Source organism: Gopherus evgoodei, chromosome 17 (genome assembly GCF_007399415.2).
Source record: "Gopherus evgoodei ecotype Sinaloan lineage chromosome 17, rGopEvg1_v1.p, whole genome shotgun sequence".
NCBI lineage: Eukaryota > Metazoa > Chordata > Testudines > Testudinidae > Gopherus > Gopherus evgoodei.
Genome location: NC_044338.1, coordinates 13,913,671 through 13,929,522, shown reverse-complemented (window position 1 = coordinate 13,929,522; position 15,852 = coordinate 13,913,671). Strand labels below are relative to the sequence as shown.

At 41.7% G+C, this 15,852-nt stretch overlaps 1 protein-coding gene across 7 annotated transcripts in view; it reads left to right on the top strand.

The window, feature by feature from the left end:
• The window catches only part of AUTS2 (activator of transcription and developmental regulator AUTS2), a 952,757-nt gene extending 939,617 nt beyond the window's left edge, over nt 1–13,140 (top strand). For all 7 annotated transcript variants that reach the window (XM_030536818.1, XM_030536821.1, XM_030536819.1 and 4 more), the window contains 3 exons: nt 2,202–2,285; nt 3,516–3,738; nt 10,028–13,140. In XM_030536818.1, the coding sequence (XP_030392678.1) occupies nt 2,202–2,285; nt 3,516–3,738; nt 10,028–11,270 (1,550 nt within the window). In that variant the 3' untranslated portion in view covers nt 11,271–13,140. The remainder of the gene's footprint in view (nt 1–2,201; nt 2,286–3,515; nt 3,739–10,027) is intronic.
• Nucleotides 13,141–15,852: the final 2,712 nt, after the last annotated feature.

The following is a 15,852-nucleotide window of genomic DNA, read 5'->3' as shown; positions in this document are numbered from 1 at the left end:
CAGCGCTGGTTGTTACAGCTGTATTAGTACAGCTGTATAGGGCCAGCGCTGCAGAGTGGCCACACTTACAGCAACCAGCGCTGCAAGTGGTGTTAGATGTGGCCACACTGCAGCGCTGTTGGGCGGCTTCAAGGGGGGTTCCGGGACCGAGAGAGCAAACCGGGAAAGGAAACCAGCTTCGCCGCGGTTTGCTCTCTCGGTCCCGGAGCCAGCCAGCAAACCGCGGGGAAGGAGACCTGCTTGCTCGGGGTTCCGGGACCGAGAGAGCAAACCGGGAACGCCGCGGTTTGCTCTCTCGGTCCCGGAGCCAGCCAGCAAACCGCGGGGAAGGAGACCTGCTTGCTCGGGGTTCCGGGACCGAGAGAGCAAACCGGGAACGCCGCGGTTTGCTCTCTCGGTCCCGGAGCCAGCCAGCAAACCGCGGGGAAGGAGACCTGCTTGCTCGGGGTTCCGGGACCGAGAGAGCAAACCGGGAACGCCGCGGTTTGCTCTCTCGGTCCCGGAGCCAGCCAGCAAACCGCGGGGAAGGAGACCTGCTTGCTCGGGGTTCCGGGACCGAGAGAGCAAACCGCGGCGAAGCTGGTTTCCTTTCCCGGTTTGCTCTCTCGGTCCCGGAACCCCGAGCAAGCAGGTCTCCTTCCCCGCGGTTTGCTGGCTGGCTCCGGGACCGAGAGAGCAAACCGCGGCGTTCCCGGTTTGCTCTCTCGGTCCCGGAACCCCGAGCAAGCAGGTCTCCTTCCCCGCGGTTTGCTGGCTGGCTCCGGGACCGAGAGAGCAAACCGCGGCGTTCCCGGTTTGCTCTCTCGGTCCCGGAACCCCGAGCAAGCAGGTCTCCTTCCCCGCGGTTTGCTGGCTGGCTCCGGGACCGAGAGAGCAAACCGCGGCGTTCCCGGTTTGCTCTCTCGGTCCCGGAACCCCGAGCAAGCAGGTCTCCTTCCCCGCGGTTTGCTGGCTGGCTCCGGGACCGAGATAGCAAACCGCGGCGTTCCCGGTTTGCTCTCTCGGTCCCGGAACCCCGAGCAAGCAGGTCTCCTTCCCCGCGGTTTGCTGGCTGGCTCCGGGACCGAGAGAGCAAACCGGGAAAGGAAACCAGCTTGATTACCAGAGGCTTCCTCCTTCCACGGAGGTCAAGAAAAGCGCTGGTGAGTGTCTACATTGCATTACCAGCGCTGGATCACCAGCGCTGGATCCTCTACACCCGAGACAAAACGGGAGTACGGCCAGCGCTGCAAACAGGGAGTTGCAGCGCTGGTGATACCCTGCAGATGTGGACACTCTCAAAGTTGCAGCGCTGTAACTCCCTCACCAGCGCTGCAACTTTCTGATGTAGACAAGCCCTCAGACTTTAAATTAGTCTTTTGTTTCTGGATGGGCAGGGTTTGGGAGGGTCACAGAGTTGTCACACTGAACTCATGGAAAAGCTTTGTCATTCTGCACCAGGAATCGTTTAACTTATCCATTAGAAAAGAGTAGGTTTGGTGTTCCTCTCAGTTGCACCAGTGTAAAACAGAAGTAACTTCACTGACGTCACTAGACTTCTCCCATTGTAAAGTGAAAAGAGAGCCAAACCCACAAAGCTCACCTGTGTCCTACACACATTAGATACTTAAAAAGGAAATAGAAAGACTGATTGCAACACTTTCCAAAGGCTCTAAACTACTTTTTCCTATTTAACACTAACAGTAAAACTTGAAGCACAAGAAAATGCCCAGGTCAATCTCATGATTTAATAGCATAGTAAATGTGGACATTCTGTCAGTTTGGCTCTCCTAGCTGTGCCCTGAATGTGGTTTAGGAGACGTGGCCAGCGCATGGCCTAACAGTGTTCTGTAGGATCAATGGTGTCAGCAATGCCTTGTTAGCTAGGAGCATTTCACGAGTGAGTACATGGAATAGATATGGGATGGGAGTGGAATAAAAAGGGAGTCTTTTTCAGCTTTAACACATTGGCAACCACTCCTGTGTTCTTTGAAGTCTTGCTTTTGTTTTGAAGCAGAGATTTTCTAATAAAATGATCCCTTTGTGCTGGCATTGAAAAATGATTTTTTTCCCCTCTAAACACTGCCATGTTTTGGATCATGTTCAGCTAATGATAAATGTGGACTTCGCTTTATTCAAATGTAATACAGTTGGATATTTCACACATGCTTCATCACAGTTACCAACGTCAGTGTTTTTCAATTGTTCCCATTTGATTTCAGAGCCTTTTAACAGACCAACTACGTTCACCGGTCTCGCTGCAGTGGGTGGGAATGCCTTCGGGGGACTTGGGAACCCAACAGTTAGTGAGTAACCTCTTCTCTAGAAATTTGCCTTTTGATTATTTTTGTTTATTGCATAATTCAGGATTTTGAGTGAAGGTGACTATCTGCTCTGTCAATACCAGTTACGTAGATCACACAGTTACAAGGGACCTGATTTTCAAAAACAGACATTATTTTTTAAAGGATGCAGTTTTCTGGTTTATGTATTTCATAGTTTGAATTAAACATACCACCAGCTGGTAACATTACCTTATGTACTTTAAAAGACAAAACTAACCTAGAACCCATGAATTTAATTAACTTGAGAAATTCCTAAGAGTTGTAATGGTCAAAAAAAGTTAATATGTGCTGCTTTATCTAGCCTTGGATGGGAATATTTTTTCCTTTCTGACTACTTATCCAGAAACTGAAGTTGAAAATGCTTACGGGTCCTGTGCTTCTTTGCACTGAGTCACCTAAATCTTTCAAAGTTTTGGCCAATCACAAAAGATCAGTCCCTAAAAATCACATTTTTCTTGTCATGCTTCCCCCTCCCCACTTCAGATCTGACATTGTTTTCATCATTCCCATCTTGAAAAGCCAGAACTAGAAGGCAATGAATGTATGTATCTAGAAAGCTGAGGATCTCAGCTTTCAAACAGTAATAGCATATAATGTCTAATTATGATATAGCTACTCACTGCCAAAGTCATGTTGAAATTTAAGTAGAGAAAATGAAATAAGCAGGACGGTAACCAGAAAGACATGATTTTAAGAGCTGCTCACTAATGACCAGCCAAGGCTAGAAATGAATGCTTTGTATACTTCTGAAAAGCGAGAGTGCCAGTTTTCCAAATTCAGTAGTATACGGTATGCATTTCGAATCTGAAGGTTTTGCAACATATAGGATGTTAAAAATATATTTTGCACTGGTCCTGGACTGAGTACAGGAAGTCCCATATCTTGAATTGGTATCATTTTCATTCCCTGATGCCTTCAGTATGTTTGGAATAAGAAACATGTCAATTTTGCATGATACTTTCTCCCTTTATGCACAGAATTTCCATTTTGCAGTTAAACAGCTGTCAGTTGCCTATCTAGTGTTAGGAATGAGAGCCTCTAATGAATCTCTGTTAATCTCCTTTCCTTTTCCAGCCTCCAATAATATGTATTCATTTTAACTGTGAGTGCTGTAAAAGTGTTTTTGGTAAGTACCTTCACTAAAGCATACTTTTTTCTGAAACCTTTTTGTTTTCCACTTCACCATTTCAGCACCCAGCTCAATGTTCGGCCACAAGGATGGCCCCAGTATGCAGAGCTTTAGCAATCCTCATGAACCCTGGAACCGACTGCACCGAACTCCTCCTTCGTTCCCGACCCCTCCGCCCTGGCTGAAGCCAGGAGAGCTGGAGCGCAGTTCATCTGCTGCAGCTCATGACAGAGATAGAGATGTAGATAAACGAGACTCATCTGTTAGTAAAGATGACAAAGAAAGGTACGAAAGAATGCTTCCAAGAATTGTGTAGTTCAAAGCGTGGGGCTCTGTTCAGCTTTTAACCCTTCCCAGCCTGGCCTCTGGTTACAACATAGCTTCCACAGACTAAACTGAGCACTTAATCCCTGCAGAACTAACACAGTTAATGTGGACGGTATTAGGCTAGTAATGCAGAAGACACAATTCTTCAGGTTTGTAACCTGTCCTTTAAATCGGCTTCAGTACCCAATGACTGGAAATTAGCTAATGTAACGCCAATATTTAAAAAGGGCTCTAGAGGTGATCCCGGCAATTACAGACCGGTAAGTCTAACATCGGTACCGGGCAAATTAGTCGAAACGATAATTAAGAATAAAATTATCAGACACATAGAAAAACATAAACTGTTGAGCAATAGTCAACATGGTTTCTGTAAAGGGAAATCGTGTCTTACTAATCTATTAGAGTTCTTTGAAGGGGTCAACAAACATATGGACAAGTGGGATCCAGTGGACATAGTGTACTTGGATTTCCAGAAAGCCTTTGACAAGGTCCCTCACCAAAGGCTCTTACGTGAATTAAGCTGTCATGGGATAAAAGGGAAGGTCCTTTCATGGATTGAGAACTGGCTAAAAGACAGGGAACAAAGGGTAGGAATTAATGGTAAATTCTCAGAATGGAGAGGGGTAACTACTGGTGTTCGCCAAGGGTCAGTCCTTGGACCAATCCTATTCAATTTATTCATAAATGATCTGGAGAAAGGGGTAAACAGTGAGGTGGCAAAGTTTGCAGATGATACTAAACTACTCAGGATAGTTAAGACCAAAGCAGATTGTGAAGAACTTCAAAAAGATCTCACAAAACTAAGTGATTGAGCAACCAAATGGCAAATGAAATATAATGTGGATAAATGTAAAGTAATGCACATTGGAAAAAAAACCCAACCCCTATACATACAATATAATGGGGGCTAATTTAGCTACAACGAGTCAGGAAAAAGATCTTGGAGTCATCATGGATAGTTCTCTGAAGATGTCCACACAGTGTGCAGAGGCGGTCATAAAAGCAAACAAGATGTTAGGAATCATTAAAAAGGGGATAGAGAATAAGACTGAGAATATATTATTGCCCTTATATAAATCCATGGTACGCCCACATCTCGAATACTGTGTACGGATGTGGTCTCCTCACCTCAAAAAAGATATTCTAGCACTAGAAAAGGTTCAGAAAAGGCAACTAAAATGATTAGGGGGTTGGAGAGGGTCCCATACAAGGAAAGATTAAAGAGGCTAGGCCTCTTCAGCTTGGAAAAGAGGAGACTAAGGGGGGATATGATAGAGGTATATAAAATCATGAGTGATGTAGAGAAAGTTGATAAGGAAAAGTTATTTACTTATTCCCATAATACAAGAACTAGGGGTCACCAAATGAAATTAATAGGTAGCAGGTTTAAAACAAACAAAAGGAAGTTCTTCTTCACACAGCTCAGAGTCAACTTGTGGAACTCCTTACCTGAGAAGGTTGTGAAGGCTGGGACTATAACAATGTTTAAAAGGGAACTGGATAAATTCATGGTGGCTAAGTCCATAAATGGCTATTAGCCAGGAAGGGTAAAGCATGGTGTCCCTAGCGTCTGTTCATCAGAGGATGGAGATGGATGGCAGGAGAGAAATCACTTGATCATTGCCTGTTAGCTTCACTCCCTCTGGGGCACCTGGCATTGGCCACTGTCGGTAGACAGATACTGGGCTAGATGGACCTTTGGTCTGACCCTGTATGGCCGTTCTTATGTTCAGGTGCTTCCCAGAATGCCTAGACAGTCAGATTGCCTTCTTATTTGCACCTGGGTTAATCAAAAGTAACTTGACTGAAGTCAGGAGAGTTCTGCCAGTGTAAAGCGAGGATAGATTCAGACCCACAGAGTTTACCTGTCCCTCAGGGCAGATTTACAAAGGTATTTAGGGGCCTAAATATATAGACAGGTGTTGAGTGCTAATGTGATTTAGAATTTTTGAATCACACTAGGCACCTATCTGCATCTTTCAGCACGTATATACCTTTGTAAATCTGGGCTTACATGCATTAGCAACATTTTTCAAAGGTATTAATCTTTCATTTGTAATATTTAAAATAAACAGTTGTAACACTGGAAAATGCTCATGTATGTTGTGGTTCAAATGACATAGTATGTCTTAATTTTCATACAGTACATTACATTTCCTTGAGTTCTTAAAAAAAAAAAAAAAAGCAAACACATTCGCATTGGTTTTGTACATTTCAGAGCATTGTTTTAATTCAGTGCCTTACATGGACTCAGACACGAGTGTAAACCTGTCCAAGCTGGAAAGGGTTAATGAAAATTAAAACCTGGTCAGTTTTTTTTTTCTTTCCAGGCATGTTCCTATTATAGTTACATCAATAACAATTCATATTAACATTTAAGAACCAAATTATAAGATTTTGTTGGCCAGTGTCATATCCTGCTTGAAAAACATTCAGAACTGATTTCAGCTTTTTCAACAAGTGTAGCTTAACAGCTTTCCTGCTAAGATGGCACATTAGTTATTTTGCTAGCTAATTTCCTTTCTTTCTTTCTTGAATATTCAAGAGAGGTATTTTTTTGGCTACTCTACTGAGTATGCTCATGAGTAACCTTCTTTTTTAAAGGATGTTTCATGAACACATTGATATTCTAAAAATACATTTAAAGACCTTTTTAAGTAAGTCAAGCTACAGATCTTTTCAACTATATTTTTCCATTTGGAATATTTTCAGTGTGATAGCCTCGTTTTGTTCAGCTCTAGTTTTAATGCTTCAAAGGGAATTGGGGAGTCAATCATGCAGACACTTTGCCATGTGAATAACTTTACTTACTGTGGATGTGGGTAGATTTTAGAATTACGTGAGTATTTCATTTGATATTTTGTTGTTTTTATTACAAAGTGTCTCTCTGTTGAAGACAATCCCTTTCAGAAATATATTCCTTGCCAGCTGCTTTTGCATCATGCTGAACTCCATGTCATAGTTTCAAGCATATTTCTTTTTAACTATCAGCCTAATTTCAAAGTCTGAAAAAATTAAGCTTCGTTCATACATCATACTTCTGTGCAGATACAGTTATCAGCTTTTAATTTATCCTCGCAACATCCCCCTGGGGTATGGAAGTATTAGCCTTGTTTTATAGTTGAGAACTGGAGGTCCAGAGAAATAAACTGATTTCCACAAATCTCACAAGTAGTCTGTGGCAGAGCTGGGACATATCTCCTGAGTTCCACTACAGTGCCTTTATCACAAGACCATTCTTACTTCTATACAGGGCTTTGATATGGGCAGAAAATTACCAAACAACATAAAGCAATTACGTTAGCCTGATTAGGCAATAGTGCCTGATTCTGATCTCACTTACACCGGTGTAAATTACAAGTAACTCCACTGAAGTTGACAGAGTTGCATTCATATGAAACCAGTTAGGTAAATCACAGTCAGGCCCAAAAATTGCTCAGATTTTACATTGGTATGTTCTGATATAGAACACACTTTATCCTTTAGTATCAGTGTCACTTTTCTTTTTAATTAATCCACCACTGCATTACAGCATTTAGAAGGAAAATAATAGCTAGTGAGCACAAGATGAGAACTCTTGTGCTCCGCAACAATAGGGAATCTAAAAGAAACCAGAGAGCAATTTGCATTCTCGCAGATGACATTCAGGTGGATGTAATCCCAGAGCAGAAAATATTACAAGTCCTATTGACTCTTTTAGCAACATCAATGCAGTAAAATAATCATAGCGAGATGGTACCTGGCAATATACACTTTGGCAACTGATATTACATGTTTTATTTAGTAAGAACAGTACTTTGCATGTTCACTTGAGGATCCCAAAGCAAATGTTACCAGGTCAATATACCAGAAACTAAGGCACAGAAACTACGGTAAGTTAACACAGCAAGCCGGTGACAGACCTGAAAGTAGATCTGAGGTTAAATGACTCCCAGTCTCCAGTTCTACCCATATTTTACTGAGCTGACTTATTATGTAACAGCACAATGTTAATGCATCTTGAGATAATTTCATCAGTATGTGCTTAATTGAATAGGACAGAATTGGCAGAGAAAAGTGGTTATTTCAATTGTATCAAAGTACTGTAATGGACAGATTTATTCATTTTGGTTACAGAAAGCATTTATTTCAAGCACAATTGAAAACATATAAATTACAAAGAAAACTGTTTTAGCACCAACTGAAGAACTCAATAGGTTCTCCTTAAAATAAAAATACCAAGAAATCCCTAAATCGCTCCCCAAAGCAAAAGCTGATATTAATAGGTAGTCATTGCAGCGTGCCATGGAAGTCCATGCATTTACACTCTGTTGGAGAAACAAAGAAATCATGACCCTAAGTTGAGGGGCGTCCAATAAAATGCCCCACCTCCAGATGTTCAAATCCAGCTTGTATGGCTCAACAAATCTCAGTTGTTGGTACAGAACATGAGGGGAGAGACTGTTTCTAAAGTATCCGGGGTTCCAAACATTTAGGGTACAGTAAATGAGTACAGGCATCAAATGCACGCTATTAGAAAAACATTGCTTAGCAGTTCCATTTTGCTGTAACTGAAGTTTCTGAGCAGTCTTCTGATGTGTGTCTAAAAGTTGCAGTAATCTAGTCTGGAGGTAGCAAAGAAATGGATGCCTATGGCGAGATCCGTACCCAAGATGTTATGTGTAGATGAAAGGATGTCATCCCCTTGGCTGCTGCTGCTAAGTGACCTTCTGAAAGCCAGCTACATTCTGTACAAAGGAGCCCTGGATAGGGTGCCTTATTAACAAAAGGCAAGCCAAACTGCTCAACTGACAGGGCAGATAACCACTTAAATATCTCCTCCAAGGCCACACTTCCTGTCTTTTCTGGATTGAGCTTCAACCACCTAGTCTCCCGTAAGTCCCAGTCATGGCTAGACACTGTGAGAAAGCAGAGAGACAGCCTCACCCAGATCTGATAACAGAGACTTAGAGATGGATGATGATGCTGCTCAGGCTACCTCGTTGTCCTTCCTAATAGCCTCACCTACACATTTAACAGAACATAATTCTGCAGTGCCCTACAGGAGAGAATTCCCATGGTCAATTGCCCAACACGACTCTTTTTACAGAGTAAATAATGAAGCTACTCTGTGTATGACTGCCAGAAACTGCATCAGTGTCAACTATACCTTGTTGTTGTTGGTTACAAAGAACAGCTGATACCGTAGACCTAAAGGGATCAGCATAGACATCTGTCACCAGGAGGAGATCGTTGCCTAATGCTATTTCTGTGCCATACATAGATCTAAAATAAAATAGCTCCAGGAAATATGGAGACTGTTTGGCAATGCCAGAGGTGCGTGTCCACAACCCTCTTTCTATGGTCTTCCCCAAAAAGGCAGGCTAGAAGCAGGGCTCTTATTAGCAAGTTTATCAGGGTGCATGGAGGTGGCTTCCTGAGCAGGGACAGCTGTTCATAAAGGGTGAAATTCACCCCTGTGCAGGTAGTCAGCTCAAGATCTATGCACCATTGATCTCCCACTTAAGCTCTAGTTTGAGGGTTTCAGTGGTATGCCCTTCTGACCTCTTGGACTGGTATCAGTTTCACCCATAGAAAGATGTTGGCATTTAGGGAGATGCTGAAAGCCTCTATCAAGTAGTACTGTGGAGGGTATATTTTGTTATGTTTTCAAACTCTTCAATGCAAATTGTAAAGCAAGAAGGATGCAGAGTATATACATAAAGAAATTAGATACGTAGTGTGTAGAGATTTTCAACAATAAATCAATTCAAAACAAATGCTGCCTCTTGATTTTTCCCCCTCACTTCTATTAAAATACATTTAAGAGGAATCAGGTAAAAATCCCATAACTCCAGCAATTTAAATTTAATTTCTTCACTTCTTTTTGCGGATGGAGTTTGGATGTTTTTATTCGTCACTCACCTTCTTACAAGCTGTTGAGGCTGCTGTCTAAAACGTATACAGCTATAGAGGGCCAGTATTGCTGTTGGTATATCATTGACACGAGTTCTGAGGATTTGGTCAGATTGTTTGCAAAGCCACTTTGGGCCTTCTTTCTCCTGGGTCTAGATAAATAGAACAAGCATAGCGTAGAGAGAGAGTGTTGTAGCAATGCCACATATGCCTCTGCCAAAGGAAATAATGCATTAAAATAGCACATTACTAAGCTTTCCACACTACCGTGAACAGGGAGTCAGGAGGCTGGTGCTTTGTTTTATTTGTAGAGTTTCTAAAATCCTTAACCTTTACACTTTGCTCTTTCTAGGGAGAGTATTGAGAAAAGACACTCCAGTCATCCTTCGCCAGCACCTATCCATCCAGTGAACTCCCTCGGACATAACCGCAGCTCAGCTGAGCAGATCAGGAGCCATCTCAATCCTGAGATTCGAGAGAAAGAGAAACCCAAAGAACGAGAGAGGGATCACTCTGAATCTCGGAAGGACATGAATGTTGAAGAACACAAGGTGAAGGACAACTACTCTTCAGAGAAAGAAGGCTTGGGCCATGAAAGCAGGGCGGTGGAAGAATCTAAGCAGATGTCCAGGGTACCATCACCCTACACTAGGCTCCCTGTTGTGGAGAACACCAGGCCTAATAGTACTTCCAACCGTGAGACTGAAAGGAAGAGTGAGCCTGCATACGATAATCAGAAGAAAAGTAGCGAAGTCAAAGTGAAGGAGGAACGGAAGGAAGACCATGATGTTCCACCTGAGGGACCTCAGACTCAACGGTCATCTGACCAGCCACCACCAATATCTACATCCAATGTCCATCCAGGTCCCTTAGTGTCTATGCCTATGACTGTAGGTGTAACTGGTATACACCCGATGAACAGCATCAGTGGCCTGGACAGGACTCGTATGATGACACCTTTTATGGGAATAAGCCCAATCCCAGGTGGAGAACGTTTTCCCTACCCGTCTTTCCACTGGGATCCGATGAGAGATCCTTTGAGAGATCCTTACAGAGAGCTTGATATTCATCGGAGAGATCCTCTGGGCAGAGACTTTTTGCTAAGAAATGATCCCCTTCATCGTCTTTCCACGCCAAGATTATATGAAGCCGATAGGTCGTTCAGGGACAGGGAACCTCATGACTACAGTCACCACCACCACCATCACCACCATTCTCTGTCCATGGATCCTCGACGTGAGCATGAGAGGGGCAGCCACTTGGATGAGAGGGAGCGATTGCACATGCTCAGAGAGGACTATGAACACGCACGGCTGCACTCAGTTCACCCTGCCGCCTTGGATGGTCACCTTCCTCACCCGAGTTTAATCACCCCTGGACTTCCCAGCATGCACTATCCCAGAGTCAGTCCCCCAACAGGACACCAGAATGGCATTCTCAATAAAACTCCTCCCACAGCAGCTCTTAGTGCCCCTCCTCCTCTTATTTCTACTCTGGGACCTCGGCCTGGGTCTCCCAGAAGGACTACTCCTCTGTCAACAGAGATGAGAGAGAGGCCTCCTTCTCACACCCTTAAGGACATCGAAGCTCGATGAAGAGAATAAGAAATAAGGAGATACTGAACATGATATAAAGACCTTCTTGCTATTCATTGAAACAGACTGTGGATGTGACCCCACTGTACAAAATGTATAGACCCAAGCGCAAAGATTTTGAAATAGGTTTTTTGTATATGCTATGTTGAAATTTTCCAGATCTTTTAGCCAAGTCCATACGTTCCTTATGCCTCCTACTCTATTTTATTTCTAGTTTAAAATTTTCAAAATTTGAGCTGAAGAACAAGACAACAATCATCATAATTTGGTTAAAAACAAACCAACAACAACAACAACCGTACAAAGTTCTTTCAGACCGGACGTGAAGACAATTGTAGATATCTATGTAAAAAGATTGCTTCATGGGTTAATGGTTCATATATGCAAAAAGGGTAAGATGAAAGCTTTACTTTGTACAAATGTAAATAGATAAAATTAAGTAACGTAAAACATTAATACTTCTTAAACTGTGCTATTTGCAAACTTAATATTGATCAACACAGTTTGCTTATACTGTGTTGCATATATTGTTATAGACAGCTAAACCCTTCAACTATGCAATGAATTTTAAGGCTTTTCACAAAAGCCTATATAACTCAAAGGAGCCTTTTCAACACACAACCTACTTAAAGTCATATTTTCCCTGAACAGGCTCATCTGTTATATAAATCTGTTTTTCTTGCTTGTTTTGATGACGAAATGACCCATTAGAAGTGTAGTTTTGCATATGAACCCCGGCATCAAGTTGCTAATGTTACCGTAGTACATGCCATTTCTTAGGTCTTGTTCAGGTTAGCAAAATATAATCACTGACAACGTAGTGTCTAATGTGATGTATGGTTTTTCAGTCCTATTAACCTGGGTTAAACAAAGTAACAATGAAATGTAAGATATGTCCTAGAACTTTTGTCACTTAAAATGTCAAATTTATTTTTGGAAGAACATCTGGTTATAGCTATTTGAGTCTGTTGTTATGATCAGTGTGTCATTTTTATCTGTGTACACACTTTTTTTTTGGGGGGGGGGGGTTAAGTGATTTTAGCTACACTGAAACAAATCCTACAAGAAATCTAATGATGAATGTGTTTTCACTGCGGATCAGAAGTTTAGTCTGAACTCCAATGCACATTTCATAATGCAATTTATTGTGTTTCAGTTGGTAATAAAGTCTGTGAATAGCTAATAGGTCAGTTTTGTTTTTCCCTGATCACAGGAGAAATGGCCCTTTAAAAAAAAAAAGCATCAATCTTCTGAAATTTCTGTCTTTTCATAACACACTATTTTATAATGCATTACATTTCTTGTCTAAATATTTGGAGAGAATATGACTTTATCAGAAAGAATACAATATCTTGTCTACTGGACTGTAAAATATATGTATGAAATAAAATTAGTTCCATTGGTCTTCTAGTGTATTAAAGTGCTATCTGAAGTTGTTATCCTGTTTTGGCAAAAAAACAAAAAAAGAAAGAAAAAGAAAAAAAAGTCTAACTACAGACAGTTGTTTCTAATGATCAGAGATCTATTTTAGTAGTCAACTGAAGGTTTAGTTGTGAGTTTCAGATTTTGTGAACTCCAGATGTTGTGCAGTGTTTTTTTTTAAAAGAACAAGAGGGAAAAAATTAAAAAAAAAACTAAAACAAAAAAACAAAAAAAACCCAACCCAGAAGAAAATGTACACTGGATCCGTAGTGGTAGCTTTCAGTATTGTAAAGAGATTGTTATATACAAACCTTTTTGCTGTTTATCCTGTATGTAATAAAAGTCCTTTCTAGATCCTATGTGAAAAGAAAAGTGAAGCGGCTCTGAATCTTCAGCATGTTTCCTCATCAGCGAAGACTTGTGTAATGTAAATTGTGCCATGTTATTAAAAAATGTGAACTAAACTGCCAGGTGCTTCTTTGTGTAGAGTGCCCCATCATTGCTATAGGGAAGAAATCATATTTCTTCCCAAGACTGGGCTTTTGTTCCTAAGAAATAAGCAGCCATGAGAAAAATACAAAAGAAACCCTCTATGGGCCACGCTGTAGAAATAACCTTGGTATTATAAGGAGGGAGAAAGAAAGAGAACGACAGATCTTTGAAGTCCCAATTGTGCAAGGTATTTGAATGCCTGCCTTACTCCAAGTGAAGCTGGTGCCATTAATCAGGTGCTCAAAATTAGGCAGGTGCTTAAGTACCTTGCTGAATTGGAGCTCTCGTGTCAACTGGCACAGTTCCATTCAAGTCACTGAAGTGTTGCCGATTTACACCAGCTGAGGATATGGCCTCAAATGTTTTCCCTCCATGCCATATTTACATGAGAAATGTCAGTTCATATACGTGAATATTTTTTATAGCTTAAAAATGGTTCAGCCCCACTTAGCACGGTTCTTTCCTGTTGTTATTCTGCATAGAAACGTCAGCTCTTCTTGATGTCTGACTTTCAGGTTGTTAGAAGCCCTTTGCAAGCCTTTAACCATTTGCCTCTTGGCAGGAGTAATCATGATGCTGAAATTTGTCATCTTGAACAAGGCCTAATAAATCTGTCCTCCCTCTCTAATACACACAGCACATCTCTCTTTGTAAGCATAATTGCTGTATACAATTGGTGTATACAAGCATATGTGCAAGTCATTTTTGCTCATTAAATTATACTCTTGTACTGTATATCTTTCCTCCCCTGAAACATTGTCCAAATTCTACTGTTACACTCATGTAAATCTGATGTTTAATGCATGTAACACTGGATTTTCACCTGTGTAACTAAGAGCAAAAGATGGCCCCTTCACTTATTTAAAATTCAACTTTGTGTGAACTCTGCATATTCTGAGCAGCATGTACAGTTGTTGCATAATGAAACAAAATTGCTTCCTTTTCTCTTTGTAAGGAAATGGGCTTGGTCTTTTGCATGCGTACCATTAAAAATCGTTCTGACTTTCTGAAGGAAGCCAGAGTCCTAGATGGATCAGGAAGAATGGAAACTACTGAAGGACGCTTGTGGAAATTGAAGCATCTCTGTGCACCAATCCATGGGGAAGGGATCTCAGAGCAAGCAATGCCTAATGACCTTACATTTACATAGTCTTTCTTCCAGACATCTCCCAGAGAGCGCTTTGCTAAGAGCTTTCTCAGTGATTTCAGAAAGGTTGATCCCTGACTGATTGAATAAACTGTGATCCCAGTCATGTGAGGTGCAAAGTATGCTCCTGCTGATGACCCTCACTTTCTACTGAAGCCAGTGGACACTCAAGCCGTAGTAGGTGTGGCACACACAAGAATGTGCCCTTACATATGAGATGAAATGAGATCTAATATGTTTTTAAAATGAAAGTCAAATGGAGAAGTTGGCAGCTGCTGTAGACAAATCAATCATTTTAGCAGAGTTTCTCCATTCAAGACCCACCTCTCTCAAATCCTATTTTTGGACTATGTAACATTAAAGCAATAAGGTTTATGCAAAGCCCAGTACAAATAGCTGTGAAAATTATATGGACCGGAAGGATATCAGGTATCAGAGAATATGAAACAATCCGAGTGTAGAACATCCTTGTGTCAATAGACTAATATGCCCACACAGCACACTGTCTTGGATTCCTTTGTTAAACCTCTATCCCTCCCAGCAGTTTGTGGTTTTGCAGGTTTTGTCCCACCACCAGCTGGGATGCCAATTAATGCTGCGTGTATAGGAAGTGATTCTTTGAGAACAGTCATAGCATTTGGTCCCTGATACAATGTTTATCTTGTTCCTTGCATAATTATTTTACCGTCTAATTCTCTTCATTGTCTTTGATTACTAGGTGTCTGGTTTGCTGCTATCCAAACCCTATTGATACTGTAATTTACTCTTGGCCTTTTTTTGCTGATGATGGTTCCTTTAATAGGTCATCACAGTTAAAGCCACTAATAGGCAATAATTACAATTTTGGATGATTTCCCCCCCCCCCAAAGACCCGAGCTATTTACGGTAGGTTTTTATTCCTTGTTGCCGCCATCCAGATGGGGTAGTGAAAACTGGAGTCGAGGAAAGACAAGTGAAGGTTTGGTAAGATTTTTGCTAGTGGCTTGTTACATTAATATATATCTTGGTACCATATGGGAACAAGACTGTGTACGCTAACTAACTCTCTGTACATGCAGGTTATCTCTGCTGAATGCTTCTTGAGGTGCTGGAACAAGGTAATAGATTTTTAGTAGTATTCAGTTTAAAAATAGTTGACGTGCTTAATCATTTTATTCCCCAATTCTCCATCTGTAAAATACAACTAATACTTTTCTCCCATGTGTTGTCTTGTCTCCTTAGATTCTACCCTACAGGATTTATAATCCCTCTCTTTGGCCATGGCTACACTTACAGTTCTACAGCGCTGGTAGTTACAGCTGTGTTCGTACAGCTGTGTAGGGCCAGCGCTGCAGTGTGGCCACACTGACAGCTACCAGAGCTGCAGTGTGGCCACATTTGCAGCGCTGTTGGGAGTGGTGCATTGTGCGCAGCTATCCCAGCATTCAAGTGGCTGCAATGTGCTTTTCAAAAGGGGGGTGGGGTGGAATGTGACAGGGAGCGTGGAGGAGACAGAGAGAATGGATTTTTGGAGTTGACACT